This window comes from Pseudophryne corroboree, chromosome 6 (genome assembly GCF_028390025.1).
Source record: "Pseudophryne corroboree isolate aPseCor3 chromosome 6, aPseCor3.hap2, whole genome shotgun sequence".
Classification (NCBI taxonomy): domain Eukaryota; kingdom Metazoa; phylum Chordata; class Amphibia; order Anura; family Myobatrachidae; genus Pseudophryne; species Pseudophryne corroboree.
In genome coordinates this window covers 764715106-764736531 of record NC_086449.1, presented here as the reverse complement: position 1 = coordinate 764736531, position 21426 = coordinate 764715106, and the positions used below count along the sequence as shown (strand labels likewise).

The 21426-nt window shown below is 36.7% G+C and overlaps 1 protein-coding gene across 26 annotated transcripts in view; it reads left to right on the top strand.

Annotated features, from left to right (window-relative positions):
• Positions 1 to 21426, top strand: part of LOC134933410 (protocadherin gamma-C5-like) — a 688451-nt gene that overhangs the window by 466816 nt on the left and 200209 nt on the right. Inside the window, exon 1 of one of the 26 annotated variants that reach the window (XM_063928579.1) lies at positions 2728 to 5330. The exons of 24 other annotated variants lie outside the window; for them this stretch is intronic. In XM_063928579.1, the coding sequence (XP_063784649.1) occupies positions 2889 to 5330 (2442 nt within the window). In that variant the 5' untranslated portion in view covers positions 2728 to 2888. Of the gene's footprint in view, positions 1 to 2727; positions 5331 to 13381; positions 15999 to 21426 lie in introns of those variants that run through there. One more of the 26 variants, XM_063928566.1, reaches the window with a different exon arrangement.

Below are 21426 nucleotides of genomic sequence, written 5' to 3'. Positions count from 1 at the left end.
ATCTGAATATACTCATATTGTCAATATACATTTGAAAATCTGAATCATGTACATATGTTTAATTTGGATTATTTAACTTACTCCATAATTGTATTTTATAACTCATGAGCTATGCGATTAATTTAAACTGTATTGACATCCTAATGTACTGTAGCTTTATGAATTTGAGGCATATTTTGTATTTGATAAAAAATGTTATCAGAGAATTTGGTTATTTTTAATGAAAAGTATGAGATAATAATACGAGACTGTTCTTATCATCAAGTGTGAGTAGCCTGTAATAATAAATGATAAGGACACTTCTGTGTTTAGCTACCTGTTGCACTTTGGTCCGCTGCGCTGTGAATGATCACTACTGTAGTTCACAGGAGTAAAGGCATATGACATTACTAGCAATTTAACTTGTTTTACTTACTTACGACATTCTTTAAACACTTACAGGGTAAAAAGTATTTAAAAAGGCCAAAATGTATTTAAAAAAGTGATGAAGTGGAAAGAGTAATAAAGTACCAACAAATCAACTCCTGTCATTTTTCAAACACAGCCTGTAACATGGCAGTTAGGAGCTGATTGACTGGTACTTTACCACCCTTTATGATTTTTCACTTTATTCATTTTTAAGGCTCAACACTTGCCTGGCATGGTCGCATCAGATGCGACCACACCAGGAAGTGTTTTATCTGACCTGGTCGCACAGGATACGACCAGTCAGATAAGCAGTGTTAGCAATGGCAGGGAAGAGAAACATCCCACTGCTGCTGCTCTCAGAGGGACCGGAAGGTCCCTCTGCCTCTCTGAACCCTCCCCTCAGTGTTGCTGTGCTGCCGATCACTGCTGATCAATCAGCACGGCAGGACCCCACCCAGAAAATAGCAGCCGCTGGAAAAGTGTAAAACAACCCCCCCAAGCCACCGCCAGATCCACCCTGTGTACCTGGCAGCTGTCTTGGGGTAAACAGTAATGTCGCGATGGTCACAATGTTACCGATGTTCCAATGTTACCAATCTTCCTGACTGATGTTCCGTTATTTAAATATATATATATATATATATATTATTTTTTTATTTATTTCTTTTTATTCAAAAAAAATTCTTTTTTAAATAAACTCATGTTCTTTGCCTGTTTAACTCATTAAACAAATGACAATTTCAGAGCGGTTTTTGGTGAAAAAAATTGTCAATACATTTGTGCCTAAATTACTTAGAGGGTCTATGTATTAAAATAAAGTGGATGGATATAAAGTACCAGCCAATCAGCTCCTAACTGTCATGTTACAGGCTGTTTGGAAAATGACAGTCAAAAGCCCCACTTCCATGGTGTGATATCATGATGTTAGGGAAGAGCTAGCACAGGGCACAAATCTACCCTGCTCTGGAACTGATTGTACAGTTTTGTTCTGTGCGTGCCCAGATATGTGGCTGCATGCATATTGCCCATGCATCTTATTTGAGCATATCACTTATGCCTGCTTTGCTGATACCCTGATTGGTATAATAGGTGGCTTTCTAATATAGAGGAAGTACAATAAATATGTATACACAATTTCAGACCATGGCAAAGACCATAATGCACTGAGTAAGCTGTAATATACATGGGTGATGAGCAGCAAGTGCAAATAGCGGATGGTGATCATGGTTCACAGCACTAGCAAACTGCTTGTGATTTATTATTTTAGCTTGGCTGTATGTTTTTAAGCCAAATTGTGTGTGTGTGTGTGTGTGTGTGTGTGTGTGTGTGTGTGTGTGTGTGTGTGTGTGGTGTGTGTGTGTGTGTGTGTGTGTGTGTGCGCACTACTTGGTGAATCAAGACGAAGTTAAGAATTAATTCACTGGCACCAGATCTCTGAAATTTTTCCAATGTACACTCTAAGTACAATGAGGTATGTTCTAATACAAGTAACAGTACATGAATACTTATGGTTAAACACTAAAAATAAGCTCATTTTTATTTTCAAAGAGATAAAATAATTTTCTTTCTGTTTTACACGATACACCAATACATAATGTCAAATTTGACAAGCAGACACATTTGTTTACATTTAAAAAACATTGATTTATGTGACTAAAAAAAGTATTTCACATTTCATCATTTGATATAAATAAGTAGAATGTTATATTGTTGCTAAAAAATATTTTACTTTAACAATGCACCACTGTTAAGATTATCTAATAATAAAAAAATGAAATGTACATACACAGAAACATAAATATACAAAAACATATACTTTACAAAATTTCAGCAGTAAACTAACTATAATCTCTTAAATAAAATCCCCCAAATCAATATTCTGTAATTTATTTATTTAACTGAGTATATTGTCATAGAAATATAATAATAATGTGGTAAACATCTGAAGAAAGGTGTTTAAAGTGAAATAATGACTAATATATGGTATTAGAAGTGTAATACTGTATATCTTTAAATAATTAGACAAAATAACATTTACAGGCTTGTAGAAAAAGGGGAAAGGGGACAAAAGAGACTGAACAGAAAAGACTAAACTATTAATTATTGAATCAATTTGTTTTGTCTACTATTGATGTTTCATATTTCTATAAGTATTTAAGTTGTGCTTGCTTGTTGTGTATGTTGTTATCACAATTGACCAGAAGAGGGCAGACTTGTCTTTCAATCATTTATTTCAGCTATAGCAGTGGATCTGCTCATATAAGCTCCACTCTCTCCTCCCCCTGGCTCAGTGAATCACCCTCCCATCTTTCCTCTCACACAAAGAAAAGCTGCTGCTCCGATGAGAACCCTGTGGATGTTTTATTTCTATGGATGGATTGATTTTTTTTGGGGGGGATGGAAGAATGAAAACATAACCTACATGCATATTGGATAATATAGGATCTTTATGACCTTAAAAACAAGAAAAAAAATAAGATATGGACATCAGAGGCTCCTTTCAGTGTTGGAAATGGCAAGTAGTGTTTTCCTTTTTCCTTTGTAGCTGGGGCTCGGTCTCTGGGCAGATCCATTATTCTGTTACTGAGGAGTCTGAGCCAGGGACATTGGTAGGAAATGTAGCTCAGGATCTGGGTATAAAACGTGCAGATCTCTCTCAGCGCAGGTTACATTTAACATCTGACAATGATCACAAATATTTTGCTGTAAATAAGGCAAATGGAGGTTTGATTGTGAATAGCAGGATTGATAGAGAGACCCTGTGTGGTTCTAGTCTGAGCTGTTTGCTGCATTTGGAGGCAGCTGCTGAAAATCCTTTGGAGATTTTCAGTCTAGAAATAGAGATTCTGGATATAAATGATAACTCCCCGACTTTCTTATCTAATAATCGCACTATTAAAATTACAGAATTGTTAGCAAGTCCTGGAACAGTGTTTGATTTAGAAATTGCAGAGGATTTAGATATTGGTGACAATGGTGTCAGTCAGTATACATTAAATACAAATTCATATTTTTCTTTATCTGTGAAGACACGCAATGATAGAATTCTCGTTCCTCAGCTGATATTAGAGAAGACATTAGACAGGGAAGATAAACAAGAGCATAATCTGATTCTCACAGCTACTGATGGTGGGGACCCGGCCAGATCAGGGTCCTGTCACATAACAATACATGTATTAGATATTAATGATAATCCCCCGGTCTGTAATCAATCAGTTTACAAAATCAGTATAAAGGAAAATCTCCCTATAAAAACTGTTCTGTTAACATTAAATGCAACAGATTTGGATGATGGTGCAAATGGGGAAATTCAGTATTTTTTTAGTGATCACACATATAAATCTGCCAGAAAATTATTTACTTTAAATGAAGAAAGTGGAGAGATTTATAATAATGGGATTGTGGATTTTGAAGAATTTAATTTTTATGAATTATCTATTAAAGCAGTAGACAAAGGAATTCCCACACTAGAAGGGAAATGTCTAGTTCATGTGGAAGTAGAAGATGTAAATGACAATTCCCCAGAAATTACATTTACCACAGTGACAAATGACATTCCAGAAAATGCACCACTAGGAACTGTTGTTGGATTTATTAATGTGAGAGACAAGGATTCTGGAAAGAATGGAGAAATACAGCTGGATATGTCACCTAATCTGCCTTTTAAAATCAGATCTAATAAAAATCGTTACTCATTGGTCACAGATGGGAATCTGGACAGAGAGAAAATATCCCAATACACTATTGAGCTGACTGCCTCTGATTTAGGGTCTCCTCCTCTGTACAGTAAGACAACTGTTATTCTCAGTGTCTCAGATATTAATGATAATGCACCGACATTTACACAGTCTACTTATAATGCTTTTATTAAGGAGAACAGTGACCCAGGTACTCTCCTATGTACAGTATCTGCTATTGATCTAGATGAGGGTGATAACTCTAATCTGGTTTATTCTATAGCTGAGAGCCAGATAGATGATTCCTCTGTATCTTCTTATGTTTATATTAATACTAATAATGGTAATATATATGCTCAGCGTTCCTTTGACTATGAGCACATCCAAGTTTTACAATTCACTGTAAGAGTAGAAGATTCTGGATCTCCAAAGTTATTTTCGACTGTCCATGTCTTTATATTCATTTTGGATACAAATGACAACTCCCCCACCTTGCTGTATCCAGAACACTCTGAGGATCTCATTGTTCAAGAGAGGATTCCAAAATCTACAACTGCTGGTTATTTGGTGACAAAACTCTCTGCAGTTGATCTGGACTCTGGTCACAATGCCTGGTTAGTCTTTAGTCTCATTGATGCTGCCAATTCCTTGTTGTTTCATGTGTCTAAGTATACAGGAGAGGTCAGAACTGTACGAGGATTTCAGGACACTGAATATATAGAGCAACAACTACTCATCTCTATCAGTGACCATGGGAATCCTCCTTTATCAGCGACAGTCACTGTACTTATTACTATAGCAGATGAGGTTGTAGTAGAAACCCCCAAATCTGGTAATTTTATCACTAATACCAAACCCCCATCAGATATGACTTTGTATTTAATTATTTCCCTAGTGGCCATCAGCTTAGTGTCACTTGTTACATTCATTATATTACTGGTGAGATGTCTGAGGAAAGAAAGTTATGATTACAGCAGCAGCTGCTGCTTTCTTAGTGGGTCCCAATCCAAACCCTACACAGATCAGTATCAGCCGGCTCTTTACCTGAACACCGATGGGACATTAAAGTACATGGAGGTCAGGATGGTTCCTCCGGGGACCCAAGGACAATGTTACCAGACTAACTTTTCCCCAGCCCCCGAACAGCAGGATTTCAGTTATTTGAAGGATTTTCACCAAATTAAAGATATGGCCAAAGCCAGCGATAATCCCTCTGATATGAGCTGCATGAATGACCCAGCCCAGGTGAGTTATATTACAATATGGATTTTTTCTCTTTCTCATTTACTTTTATGCAAACTAAATATGGCATATTTGCAAGTAGATGGTTAATAATATGAATGGATGTCCCTGTTGCTTTTGCACTGATTATTTTCAGTACTCCTATATTTGAATTTCATAATGTACAAATAGTCTATAAATTGATAAACCTTTTATTTATTTATTTATTAACAGTTTCTTATATAGCGCAGCAAATTCCGTTGCACTTTACAATTTGAAATAACAATAACAAACTGGGTGATAACAAACAGTCATAGAGGTAGGAAGGTCCTGCTCGCAAGCTTACAATCTATAGGGAAATAGGCATGTGTACACAAGGAAAGGTGCTATCTATTGCATAGAATGAGAAGACATGTGAGGATATTTGTGGACTGTACAGAGTGGATGCAATTTGATAGGAAGGTTTATGAAAGTTATGTGGGCGGTTCTGGAATTTGATATGCTTGCCTAAAGAGGTGAGTTTTCAGGGAACGCTTGAATATATATATCTATATATATAGATATATATGCACCTTGACAAAGGGGCGGCTGAGCCCCGAAACGTTGGAATGTTTGCATATTGAATAATACTTGTCACTTTCAAGTCTCCGAGTGCCGCAGTGTTTCTTCTTCATTTTCTACAACATTGGAGCTGAGGGCACCGGAGCCCAGTGCGGATATATTTGGGAGTGCCGGTCTTATTGTATTGGATATATATATATATGTATATATATATGTATATATACATATATATATATATATATATACATATATATATATAATGTAGTATGGTAGTTTCTTTAAAACAGGGAGATTTTTATAGTTTTTTTACTTTATTTGTAATTCATTTTTATTTTAGTTTTAATTTTTTTCAAAAAGTAAATATAGTTGTTAGCCCCCAAACAATACCTTGTGAAGATGTATAATAGCAGCTGTGTATTTTCTTCTAATCATTTTCTTGAACATTGTGGGTCAGTTAAAAACTGAAAAAATATATGTGAGCAGCTCCTTTCTTTTTTCTGCATTGTCAAATATAATAATAAATTCTGCATGACTTTTTATTAATTAGGAATTTGAGACTGAATGCATGCATATTTCTGCATTCATGCCAACATCATCAAATGCTATCTTCTGTTATATTTGAAATACTAACTTGAATGATCTAGAAAGTTCAATACACCATTGAGTAATTTGGATTTGTTGCTTTACCCACATTTCTGTATTATACAACTTAGAGGACATCAAGTCTAATTATTAATTTAATGACTCAAATTCCCTTTTTAAGTTTTTCTTTAACAACATAATTTTATGTGAAGCTAAAAATGTTTAGATTGTACAAAAGCATGCCCTTTGTGTGTAGCTGATCAACTTTCTCACTGTTAATCAGACTGAACAGATTCCCCACCATAAACTTTATATTAGGACATTGGGGGTCATTCCGACCCGTTCGCACACAACGGTTTGTTGCTGCAGTGCGAACCAGTCCAGAATGCACATGCGCGGTGGCCACATGGCGCACGTGTGTCATTGCTCGGCTACAGGGGTCGCCGGGTTATGTTGCGGACAACGAAGAAAGCGGTCGCAGAGACGACCGCAAGAAGATTGACAGAAAGAAGGTGCTCCTGGGCATCACCGGACCGTTGCCTGCCGTTTTCGGGGAGTGGTGAAGAAAACGCAGGCGTGTCCAGGAGAACAGTGGGCGGATGTCTGACGTCAAAGCCGGCTCCAGCATCGCTGAGATCGTCGCACAGGGTAAGTATGTCCAGGGCTAGTCTTGTTCTGCTTTAAAAAAATTTAGCTTAGCAGGCCTGCACAAGCGATCGCAGCCCTGCTAAGCTAAAATACACTCCCCCATAGGCGTGTACTAGTTGATCACAGCAGCAGCAGCAAAAAGTTGCTGGCTGCGATCAACTCGGAATGACCACCCTAGTGCACTGTTGCTCTATTTTTGGCACAGAGAACTAGCCACAAAAACTACTGTCCAATTTAAAATATGGAGTAAATATTGGATATATTCCACCCTTTTTCCTGGATACTTGCTTTGATACATAAAAACATTAGATTTTTTTTTAAATAAAGTTGTAATATAAATCTATAATTTGATCCATATTACTTCATATTCCTAGAGTATGCTGTATCATTTGTCTACATGTCCTGCTGGGTTTATAACATGTATGATTTACTGCATATCTACTTTATACTTACTGTATGTTTCTTTTTTTATATATAATATTTGTGCACTGAAATGAAACAGTATTTTAAGTGTGTGTGTGTGTGTGTGTGTGTATTGAGTGACATAAAGTTGTTTAAAATTGTGGAAAAAATCTACATTTTTTAAAGGATTAATAATGTACAGTACTTATATAATGCTTAATTTAACAGTTGAAATGAACAGACAGTCCTCGCCACAAAATTCTTAATTGCTTGCAACTGAAACCAGGCTCAAGATTAAGCTTCTAGGTGTGCATTATACATTCTGTTTCTATCCAGAGCACTTTAATATATTTTTATGTAAAAACTATTTTGAAGTGCTATTAATGACTTGTCCATGGTACTATGGGGATATCTAATAAAAATACAGGGAAACGAAATACTCAAGACATTTTGAAAATATTTCTCAAATGAGTTAATTGAGTTCAAAACGTAGGAAATTGTTGAACTTTTGCACTTCACTTTTATGGAGATCTTTCAATGTTCAAACATTCAATTAGCACATTTGACAAATGTGTTTTCAGGCAACTACAGCTGAACATTGTGTTCACCTTCCTGTTTATTTAGGTTGAGCCACTCTGCCTCTAAATCACAAGTGATCCACAGACAAGTCTGAGTTCTCCATCTGTTCTGTTTGATTGCATATCTTTATTATTGCATGATCTTTCTAAGGGTGTGTACACACGGTGAGATATTTTCTTTCGATTTTGACTATATAGTCAAAATCGCAAGAAAAGTTAGTGCAGATTGCAAGGTGAAAGTCACCTTGCAATCCCGATTCGATCACGATGCGCGGTCCCACCAGGTCGGCATCGCAAGAAAAGATAGACTGTGCAGGCAAGTCAATCCTTGCTAGATTGCTGTACTATCTAGTTCATCTCACATGTCAATGACATCTCACATAATCCAAAATCTCACATAAGCCAAAATCGTAAGCACGCATAGTCCATATCTCAAGAAAAGTTAGTTAAAATCGGTGGTGCTGGGCTCCAGGGAGTTCAAGGGAAATCGCAAGTGAAATTCTGGCATAGCAAGGATCTCACCGTGTGTACACACCCTTAGTAAGATAAGGTGCAGAGTTGATGAAGGAGATATTTAAATGTAGACATGCTCTTTATTTGAATTTTTGGGATCTCTTCTCATTGATTCAGTTATTGTTGTCCCCAGTGCATTTATATAGTTTTAAACTTAATCCATGATAATAGCTTTATGCTGGTTTCACTAGCCAACTATCACTTATCATACTATTTGGACTATGGGAACACATTATGCAATATACTTGTTTACTCTCATTGAACATCTGAAAGGCTTCTGAAAATCAGGTGACATTCCCGGCCCCCCGTGAACAAAGGCAAGATTCCTGAAGAGGGTTCAGCTGCCTGCAAACTCCCGCATCCACCTATACCCCCTCTGCTTTCCCACTCATCAGCTGCATGCTGATGGAAAGTGGGTGGGGTGATGATGTAATTTGCATCAAATTGCATCATCGTAGCCCCCACCCCACCTTACAATGCCTGTAATTTGGGAATTGTAGAGCAGGAGCTATGATGACATGATCTAGCCAGCACTCCCCCACGCTGCCCGCCCATTCCAATCCCCCGCCCCTATTGAGCCAACCTGGCTACCTCCTCCAGGAGGAGGCAGCCAGAAAGTCAGCAAGTATGATATGCAGGAAATTTAATCTGTCATATAATCTTACTATTTTCTGAAAGGGGAATATGTAGACCCTTGTGGGGGCAAGAGAATGTTTTTGAAGTATCTGAATGATCTAATGTCAATTATTTTTTTACTTCTAATATGTGTTTGAAGCAAAACATATATTTAAATTGCAACATTTAAAGTACAGTATTGCATAATTATATTTTTGCATGTCACAAGTCATATGAGTAGATTATACTGTTATTTGCACATAAAAAAAAGTGATGAGTAATCTTGGGGACTCTTTTATTGGTATTGCATGATTGTTATATGATATTAAATACCATTGTATCATAATGAATTGAGGCATATTTTGTACATAAATATGTTATCAGTATATGTTGATAATGTTTAATGATAACAATAAAATAATAATAACTATCTGAGTAGATACTCAAGGAACAGATTTAGTAAAAATGTGTTCAGTCCTAAATATTAGGAATCCTTATCACTGCACATTGCAGCAATAGAGAACCTTTTTTAGTTGGATGAATATTAATCTAAGTCACCAGGACATGGACTCCGATAAAAATCCATTACAGTAATCACTAAGAAATAAAGTACCTATAACTATGCAAATATCTCATGATTGGCACCGGGATCACCTACAACCCACCAGAGAGGGATATCAAGATCCCTGTTTGACAGGGCTGCCCCAATGATGTTACTTGAGTAAGATGGCGTTAGTTCATGCATGCAAGATCCAAAAAGCCTCACTTCTTGAATCTTTTTACATACCTTTGATACTGTATCACCTGCTTTCTATGTTACTAGGGGTTAGAGATACTAAAATCTGCCCATAATTAATAAAAAAGCAGTTATCCTTTATTTTAAGAACAGCATTGCTTGATAAATAGGTACCAAAGTGTGAGCAGAGTATGTTAATTACAATCGTGACTTTACTTGTTGCACTTTGAATGAGCACATCTCCAATGCACTGGTATAAACTATATTCGTAAGTACTGCATAACTATTAACATTATTTGCTGACATGTCTTTTTGTATGTATTTTTATAATACATGACCATATGCTGAACATGTCAGAACATTGTTTATGGTGATTGAATGATTCTGGCATTTACATACAGTATTGCTTACACCTAGATAGGCAGGATGGGGCATTCTGTCTTAGGTCAAGTACAAAAAGGGTTTGTTTGAATAATTGTGCATATGTGCCTGAGAAAGTGCTAATAGTTGTCTGGGGATGGTGCAACTTAGTTGATGGTTATCACTAGCTTGTGATTTGCTTATTGAGAATGTTTTAATGGCATTCTGATATATATATATATATATATATATATATATACAGGTTGAGTATCCCATATCCAAATATTCCGAAATACGGAATATTCCGAAATACGGACTTTTTGAATGACAGTGAGATAGTGAAACCTTTGTTTTTTGATGGCTTAATGTACACAAACTTTGTTTAATACACAAAGTTATTAATAATATTGTATTAAATGACCTTCAGGCAGTGTATATAAGGTGTATATGAAACATAAATGAATTGTGTGAATATAGACACACTTTGTTTAATGCACAAAGTTATAAAAAACCTTGGCTAAAATTACCTTCAGGCTGTTTGTATAAGGTATATATGTAACATAAATGCATTCTGTGCTTAGATTTAGGTCCCATCACCATGATATCTCCTTATGGTATCTACTTATTCCAAAATACGGAAAAATCCAATATCCAAAATACCTCTGTCCCAAGCATTTTGGATAAGGGATACTCAACCTGTATATATAAAATGCTCCTATGTGTGTGTGTGTGTTTAAGCTAAAATATATTCTATACAGGTGACAGGAAGTTGTTTTGCTGTTTTACATAGGTTTTATTGAATTTACTCATGTTTACGGTCAAGTTTATAATGAGTTATTTTGGGAATGGCACCCTGGTCTAAAATCAAAATGCATTTATATTTCATATACACATTATGAACATTGCCTGAAGGTAATTTGTACAACATTTTTAATAATTTTGAGCATGAAACAAAGTACATTGAACCATCAGAAAGAAAAGGTTTAACTATCTCAGTTGCACTCAAAAGATTTGGATTTCTGAATATTTTGAATAATGAATTTTTTGAGCTTCTTAAGTCATTTTCCCTTAGAACATCTGTGATATTATTCGGAATGATTGAATTATGCATCTATATAATCTGAAAATATTTGGGTACATACTGTAGCACGTATAATTAAATTGCTTGATAAAAAGTGAATTACAAATGTAAGCATCTTCCAAAATTAATTTTTCACAAATATCTCAAGTAGGGCCTAAATTATACAAATACATATATAAATTCTAACATCTCTAATGTGAAGTACTGAAAACCTTTGGGATTGTGTAACACAATTTATTTAGTGAATAAAGCATTCAAATCTATGATACTGTAATAGATTGATACACTAGGGCAAACTAAGTAGGGTATAAGATGTGTTTAATAATAATTTGCTATGCAGCAAATGCAGTGTGCAAAGAAGTGGTAAAAGGGCCATGGAATTACAAATCAGAGGGGGCTTCTATACACATTGGGGGTAATTCAGAGTTGATCGCAGCAGCAAATTTGTTAGCTAATATGTAAAATCATGTGCACTGCAGGTGTGGCAGATATAACATTTGCAGAGAGAGTTAGATTTGGGTGGGTTATTTTGTTTATGTGCAGGGTAAATACTGGCTGCTTTATTTTTACACTGCAATTTAGAGATCAGTTTACACACACCCCACCCAAATCTAACTCTCTCTGCATATGTTATATCTGTTCCCCCCCCCCCCCTGCAGTGCACATGGTTTTGCCCTTTAGCTAACAAATTTGCTGCTACATTCAGATCTGAATTAGGCCTTAAGTGTCAGAATGACTGTAATGTCCTTTGAAAATATTACAGATATATATGTCAACTTCTGATGCTGCCTAATACTCCACTGTGCATTATTTATTTGGTGACTCATAGCTAAGATAAAATGAATTAATTTTCAGTAAATATTTGAATTTCATAACCATTGATTCCCTCACCTCTAGATACTGTACAATGAGTGATTTTGTATAGAAAAAAATGGTACAGGTTAAATTATGGTAAAATAGCAAAGTAAAAGTATTACTTTTGTTCTACCAGTTAAAAGTATTCATGTATTTTATAAAATATACTGTACTAATCAATAATGTAAAATTTGACATGTAGACATTTTTTGCCATATATTAGAAGAAGCCTTTCTGTGACTGAAATCATGAATTCAACATTTGAAAATTAGGTGTAAATAAACAAAATTAAATGTTTTCAAATAATATACCTTTATTTTCTGTCAGTTAATAAATAAAATAAATATCAATCAAAAGTAAAAAAAAATGTACATGAATGCACATATTCAGACACTATCTGTTTCACAAGCAGTATTTGCTTTCCCTTTAGGTGTATAAGCAGTCTTATAAAATGTATTATAGTACATTCTTTAATAAGTCATAGCTCAAAAATTAATAAAATTGCAAAATCAAAACCATTATGACTTTTTTAAAATGCATATCATCCCTTATTAATATTAATTACATTTAATTTTGTTCAGTACATTACTTACAGAAGCACAGTGATAAAATAGAAAAGTCCAAAGAAGGGCTAAAAATGGTGCAAGTTCTGAAGTTAAGTATTTGTTTAAAGAGTTTTGGAGCATTATCTTCACAGTTTGGAAGAGAGAAATTTATGAGGGGACATTATTCAAATTTTAAAGTATACAAAGTTCTACAATAAGATTCAGGAGGCATGTAAATTAAAATGATACAACTCTAGAAAAAGAGTGCACAGTGTTTACTTGGTAAAAATGTCTGGAATAATGCTAGAACATATTTAATTGAAAGAATAATTTTTGTGTGGTATTAACTCCCAGGTATGCAGTGGCAAAAAAAAAGTAAAGTAATTTATTCTGTTGTTTTATATCATATCAATGTTTTTTGTGTTTATATATTTGTGCTATGTTTGCTTGCTGTATATACATATATAGTGCAGTTATCACAATTGAACAGAAGAGGGCAGACTTGCCATGCAATCATTAATTTAAGTTATAGCAGTGGATCTGCTCATATAAGCTCCACACTCTCCTCCCCCTGGCTCAGTGAATCACCCTCCCATCTTTCCTCTCACACAAAGAAGAGCTGCTGCTCCGATGAGAACCCTGTGGATGTTTTATTTCTATGGATGGATTGATTTTTTGGGGGGATGGAAGACTGAATATATAACATACATGCATAGTGGATAATACAGGATCTGTATGACACCAAATATCAAGGAAATAATTTAAGATATGGACATCAGAGGCTCCTTTCAGTGTTGGAAATGGCAAGTAGTGTTTTCCTTTCTCCTTTGTAGCTGGGGCTGGGTCTCTGGGCAGCTTCATTATTCTATTGCTGAGGAATCTGAGCCAGGGACATTGGTAGGAAATGTAGCTCAGGATCTGGGTATAAAACGTGCAGATCTCTCTCAGCGGAGGTTACATTTAACATCTGACAATGATCACAAATATTTTGCTGTAAATAATGCAAATGGAGGATTGCTTGTGAATAGTAGGATTGATAGAGAGACCCTGTGTGGTTCTAGTCTGAGCTGTTTGCTGCATTTGGAGGCAGCTGCTGAAAATCCCTTGGAGTTTATCAATCTAGAAATTGAGATTCTGGATATAAATGATAACTCCCCGACTTTTTTACATAATAATCGCACTATACATATTACAGAAGTCTTTACAAGTCCTGGTGCTCGATTTGCCTTAGAAATTGCTGAGGATTTAGATGTTGGTGATAATGGTGTCAGTCAGTATACATTAAATACAAATTCAGATTTTTCTTTATCTGTGAAGACTCATAAGGATGGAACTCTCATTCCTCAGCTGATATTAGAAAAGACATTAGACAGGGAAGATAAACAAGAGCATAATCTGATTCTCACAGCTACTGATGGTGGGGAGCCGGCCAGATCAGGGTCCTGTCACATAACAATACATGTATTAGATATTAATGATAATACACCGATCTTTAATCAATCAGTTTATAAAATCAGGGTAAAGGAAAATCTCCCTATAAAAACTGTTCTGTTAACATTAAATGCAACAGATTTAGATAATGGTGCAAATGGGGAAATTCAGTATTTTTTTGATGACAATACATTTAAATCTGCCAGAAAATTATTTGCTTTAAATGAAAATAGTGGAGAGATTTATAGTAATGGGATTGTGGATTTTGAAGAATCAAATTTTTATGAATTATCTATTAAGGCAGTAGACAAAGGGATTCCCAGACTGGAAGGGAACTGCTTAGTTCATGTGGAAATAGAAGATGTAAATGACAATTCCCCAGAAATTACATTTACCACAGTGACAAATGAAATTCCAGAAAATGCACCTCTAGGAACTGTTGTTGGATTTATTAATGTGAGAGACAAGGATTCTGGAAAGAACGGAGAAATACAGCTGGATATGTCACCTAATCTGCCTTTTAAAATCAGACCTAATAAAAATCGTTACTCATTGGTCACAGATGGGAATCTGGACAGAGAGAAAATATCCCAATACACTATTGAGCTGACGGCCTCTGATTTAGGGTCTCCTCCTCTATACAGTAAGACAACTGTTATTCTCAGTGTCTCAGATATTAATGATAATGCACCGACATTTACACAGTCTACTTATAATGCTTTTATTAAGGAGAACAGTGACCCAGGTACTCTCCTATGTACAGTATCTGCTATAGATCTAGATGAGGGTGATAACTCTAATCTGGTTTACTCTATAGCTGAGAGCCAGATAGATGATTCCTCTGTATCTTCTTATGTTTACATTAATTCTAATAATGGTAATATATATGCTCAGCGTTCCTTTGATTATGAGCACACCCAGGTTTTACAAATCACTGTAAAAGTAGAAGATTCTGGATCCCCCAAATTATTTTCCACTGTCCCTGTCTTTATATTCATTTTGGATACAAATGACAACTCCCCCACCTTGCTGTATCCAGAACACTCTGAGGATCTCATTGTACAAGAGAGAATTCCAAAATCTACAAGTGCTGGTTATTTGGTGACAAAACTATCTGCTGTGGATCTGGACTCTGGTCACAATGCCTGGTTAGTCTTTAGTCTCATTGATGCTGCCAATTCCTTGTTGTTTCACGTGTCTAAGTATACAGGAGAGGTCAGAACTGTACGAGGATTTCAGGACACAGAAAGTACAGAGCAACAACTTCTCATCTCTATGAGTGACCATGGGAATCCTCCTTTATCAGCGACAGTCACTGTACTTATTAATATAGCAGATGAGGTTGTAGTAGAAACCCCCAAATCTGGTAATTTTATCACTAATTCCAAACCCCCATCAGATATGACTTTGTATTTAATTATTTCCCTAGTGGCCATCAGCTTAGTGTCACTGGTTACATTCATTATATTACTGGTGAGATGTCTGAGGAAAGAAAGTTATGATTACAGCAGCAGCTGCTGCTTTCTTAGTGGATCCCAATCTAAACCCTACACAGATCAGTATCAGCCGGCTCTTTACCTGAACACAGATGGAACCTTAAAGTACATGGAGGTCAGGATGGTTCCTCCGGGGACCCAAGGACAATGTTACCAGACTAACTTTCCCGCAGCCCCCGAGCAGCAAGATTTCAGTTACATGAAGTCTCTGGATTTTCCTCAGTTTAAAGATCAGGCTAAAGGCAATGATAATCCCTCTGATATGAGCTGCATGAATGACCCAGACAAGGTGAGTTATATTACTACATAGCTTCTTTTCTTTTCGCATTTGTTTTATGCAAATTAAATATAGCATATTTGTAATTAGATGGTTAATAACATAAAAGAATATCAATATTGCAATTGCTATCAATCTTTTTAGTAGTCCTATATTTGCATTTGATAATGTATGAATCGCCCATGTACTGAACAGTAATGAATTGAGAAGTAACTTTTTATTTGCAAAATTTAAAAAACAGCAGTACAGATGTGACCCCTTACAGTCTTGGTGTGATGCATATGCATCACGGCAAGAACAGAGCTGCATAATGGTGCGCATGCAATTGCACGCTCTCGCTAAGCCATATATTTGAATGGAAGCCAATGTGCGTATGTACCTGCCTTCCATTCACTTGTACAGGACCTGGCAGTGATGCCAACAAGCATGGCATGCCGCACTGTGTTTGCATCGCGGTCCCACTACAGCATGCTGCTATTAGTAGCAGAGCTGTAGCTGGACACATCTGTATGTGTATTTTGTATTTGTATGTAATGCTGTCACTAGAACCGGGAAATTATTATGAGATACTGTACAGATGAGCTGCTTCTTTGTTGTTATGCAAATTAACAGTTTTTCTGCAGCATATTATAATACACCCCCATCCTGCATGACTTGTTGTGGATAATAAATCTGGGAATGAAGGCTTATCTCTGCACTCATACCAACATCAGCAAATGCTGGCAACTGACATATTTGGACTACCCACTTTAAGGTTCCAGAAAGTTCAATACACCATCAATTAATTTGGATTTGTTGCTTAGCCCACATTTCTGTATTATACAACTTAAAGGAATTAGGGACATCAAGGTTAACCATTAATTTAATGGTACAATTTCACTTTAAAATTTTTATTATTAAAACATAATAATAAAACACATTATTTTATGTGTTGCTAAAAAATGTTAAGGTTGTACAATAGCATGCACATTGTGTGCAGCAAAGCAGTTATCCCTGATACTAAAGGGCCTACACACTGGGCGATGTTTTTGACCATCCATATTATCGACCAACAATACTATCAATGGTCGATTTTACCTACACACTGGACAATATCGATAGTCAATTTGGACGATACAAGAGTACATAGATCTATATCATTCAAATTGACTGGCATGTATCATCGATGAGCGATTAACGATAAACGATTGCGGGCACGCGCATCGTTCATTTTTTATGCATCCACAGTGAAAGATATGAACAATTTATCATTCATTTATGAACAATATCATTCATGTCTTTCAAGATATCGCACAGTGTGTAGGCCCCTTAAGACAAATGAACAGATTTCATACCATGTACGTTAGGAGCACTATTAGGTTTTTTTTTTTAATCAAAGTTCAAATATTTCCTATAGGAATTTTAACATATGAGATTTACTACATATCTAAATACTTCATTCTTACGTGTGTCTTTTTTTATACTTAATGTTTATAGCGCAATGAAATGGAACAGTATTTTAAATGTGTGTGTTTACGGTGTAAAAAAGTTATAGACAATTTATTTTTAATTGTTGAAAAAATGTGTACATTGTTTTAATATCCAGTTATGTACTTAGATAATGATTTGTTTAAAACAGTTGTAATAAGCAGACCTGGTTACCAAATCATCAAATCCATACCTCCCACTTTGGGCAGGACAGTACCATTTTCCTGTGGGCTACAGTGTCCAGAGGTGGGTGGAGGGGGAGTTGGGGCAATCACACTCTGCTGCTATGCACGCAGTGGCATTTGCTGGAAAGCAGTGGGTAAATAAAAGCTGTGCACAGCACTCCCAGAGTTACGAAATGGGGGATTTCACAAAATCACGACCCCAAATCTGTAAGGCCACAGTCCCATACCCATGAGGCCATTCCCCTTTTAAAGAACTCACGCATTTGGCATTTGGGATGTATGCCAAATCCTTAATTGCCTGTATCAGAAACCAGGCTCTAACTGAAGCATCTAGGGCAGGATTAATCATTCTGTCCATAGCACTTTCATGGATTTTATATAAAAACTATTTTAAAGTGCTATTGATGGCTTGCCCATGGTACTGTAGGGAAAACTAGTAAAATTTGTAGGGGTTTACAAAAGCTCAAACCATTTTGAAAACATACAGTATCTTGAATGAGTTTATAGATTTAAAAAAGTTTTGGAAAATTATTAAACTTTTGCAAATATTAGAGAGAAGTTCATTATTTTTGTGTTCAATTATCATGGAGCATTCTCAACATTTGAATATTTAGTTAGCACATTTAAGAAATATGTTTCAGCTTACCATAGCAAAAATTGTGTTCACCTTCCGGTTTATTTAGGTTGAGCCATGAAAAATCTGCCTATAAATCACAAGTGATCCACAAACAAGTCTCAGTTTTTATTAAATATTTCTACTATCGCAGGATCTCCCGAATGAGATATGATGCAGAGTGGATAAAGGATATATTTAAATGTAGACATGCTCATTATTTAAATTCTTTGTTCCTCTTCTCAGTGATTCTGTTATTGCTGTACCAAGTGTATGTACATAGTCTTAAACTTAGTCCATGATTATAGTTTTATGGTGGTTTCACTAGCTGGCCATTGCTTATCATACTGCTTAGACTATGGGCAGTGGAGCCAATGGGGTGGGGGAGCGGGTACTCTTTACCCAGGCCTGGGCTTGTTGGAGGGCCCTGGGGGGATGGGGCCCACTGCCCCCCCCTTCCCAAATGTAGAGAGCATGAACTTGGAAGAAAGAGGTCACTGCTGCAGTGGCAGCCACTCTCCCCGGCGAAGTACGCATGCTGCAGTGAGCTGCACTGGGGAGAGAGACAGCTGCAGCAGTGTCCTCTCTCTACCTGCTTGACGTGTGAGGAGGCAAGCGATTGCACCTGCCACCCTCCCCAGCAGGTATCCATGCTACCCCCTGCTGCTCACCCGGTGCCCCCCTGTCCAGTGCATTCATTTTTAAATATTTTTAAAGGAGGGGGGCTGGCCACATCTCCCTGCATTGGCCAAGCCCTCCTCAGATTACCTAGGCCCAGCACAGCTGTTGGTGCACCTGACTATGGGAACACATTATACAGGCATTGTGACCTCATCATATAATCTGACCCTTCTCTGAAATGGAAATGTTATTTTTTAAAGAATCTGAATTGTCTAATATCCATGATTTGGCTTGTTTTTATATTTTTAAATATTTTTTACTTTAATAAATAGTTATCTAATATGTATATGAAGCATAAAACATATATTTATATATTTATAATCTGTTCATGCATCCAAACTCCTCTCTCTAACCTCCTCACTTGGCCTAACCCAATGGTCCGACTCCTCTACTCACCAGGAGGGCCACTGCCTTGATCTTGTGTTCACCAGGCTCTGCTTAGTTTTCAAATTCATTAACACTCCTTTCCCTCTCTCTGATCACAACCTGATCACCTTCACAATCTCTTCTATTACTTTAAATTCTAGGACACTAAAACCAAGCAAGCCTCCTCTAACCCGCAGAAATACTAACAATATAAATTTTCAACAACTTTCCACTTGTCTGCAACAACTACTCTCACCAATCTCTACATTCATCACACATTCTCTGTTTAAACATGCAGTGATTACTCCCATTCTAAAAAAACACAACTCTGACCCAAACACACTCTCTAACTACCATCCCATTTCTCAGCTACCCAGTCCCTCCAAGCTACTTGAGAGACTTGCCTACACTCGCCTTACACACTTTCTTAACTCCCACAACTTATTGGACCCACTTCAGTCAGGCTTTCGTGCCCAACACTCCACAGAGACGGCACTGACCAAAGTAGTGAATGACCTAGTCACTGCTAGATCAAAAGGCCATTACACACTACTTATTCTTCTAGATCTCTCTGCTGCTTTTGACACTGTTGACCACTCTCTTCTCATACAAACACTACAATCCCTAGGTCTTCAGGACACAGCCCTTACTTGGTTCCCATCCTACCTATCTAATCGCTCTTTCAGTGTTCACTTCTCTGATTCTACCTCCTCTTCTCTACCTCTATCAGTTGGAGTTCCGCAAGGCTCAGTCTTAGGTCCTCTGCTTTTCTCAATCTATACCTCCTCTCTTGGTAAACTAATCAGCTCCTTCGGATTTCAGTATCATTTGTACGCTGATGATACTCAAATCTACCTATCCTCCCCAGATTTGTCCCCATCTGTATTGGCTCGTGTCACTGGATGCCTGTCTGCCATTTCATCTTGGATGTCATCTCGCCACCTCAAACTCAACATTTCCAAAACAGAATTAATTATTTTCCCACCAGCTAAGAGTAGTTACCAACCTGATATCTCCATAACTGTTGACAATGCAACTATCCACCCTACCCCACAAGCTCGTTGCCTAGATGTCACCCTTGACTCTGAACTGTCCTTTGTTCCACACATTCAATCTGTCTCTAAATCATGTTACATGCACCTTAAAAACATATCCAAAATATGCCCTTATCTTACTCAAGACACTGCAAAAACTAATCCATGCACTCATCATCTCTCGCATTGATTATTGTAATAGTCTCCTTACTGGTTTTCCCAAACATAGGCTCTCACCACTTCAATCCATTTTAAATGCAGCTGCGAGGCTAATCTTCCTCGCCAGACGTTCTTCATCTGCTGATCCACTCTGTCAGTCTCTCCATTGGTTACCGGTATTCTACTGTGTCAAATATAAAATACTTTTACTTACATACAAGACTATTAACCAAACTGCACCATCATACATCTCCTCACTCATCTCAAAATATCTCCCTACCAGACCTCTCCGCTCTGCACAAGATCTGCGTCTCTCATCACATGTATTACCTGTTCCCACTCAAAATTACAGGACTTTACCCGGACTTCACCCACTCTGTGGAATGCACTCCCACGCACAATAAGACTCTCCTCTAGTCTCCAAACCTTTAAACGCTCCCTGAAAACTCATCTCTTCAGACAAGCCTACCAAATTTCATACCCACACACATAACCTTCAATGCTTCCCTATCCAGTTACATCCCCTTTGTACAGTCTACATAAGCTCACATTTTGTCTTCTAACATTGCTGGGTGATCATATCATACAACCCATTAAGAACCTAGCAATCTGGGGAACCATTATGTAACAGGTAGCATCTATCCTTGTGTATCAATGCCTATTTCCCTATAGATTGTAAGCTTGCGAGCAGGGCCTTCCTACCTCTATGTCTTTCTGTCTTTGCCCAGTTTTGTTCTATAACTGTTGTTCTAATTGTAAAGCGCAACAAAATATGAAACTGCTAATAAACGGCTAATAAATAAATAATAAATAAATATTTAAATTCAAATTTAAGGTACAGGATTGCATAGTTTTAAGTCATAAAGAAAAATTGTAGTTTTTTTGTACAAAAAAGTTATCAGTAAACTGTTATTTGGTATTGCATAATTGTGTTG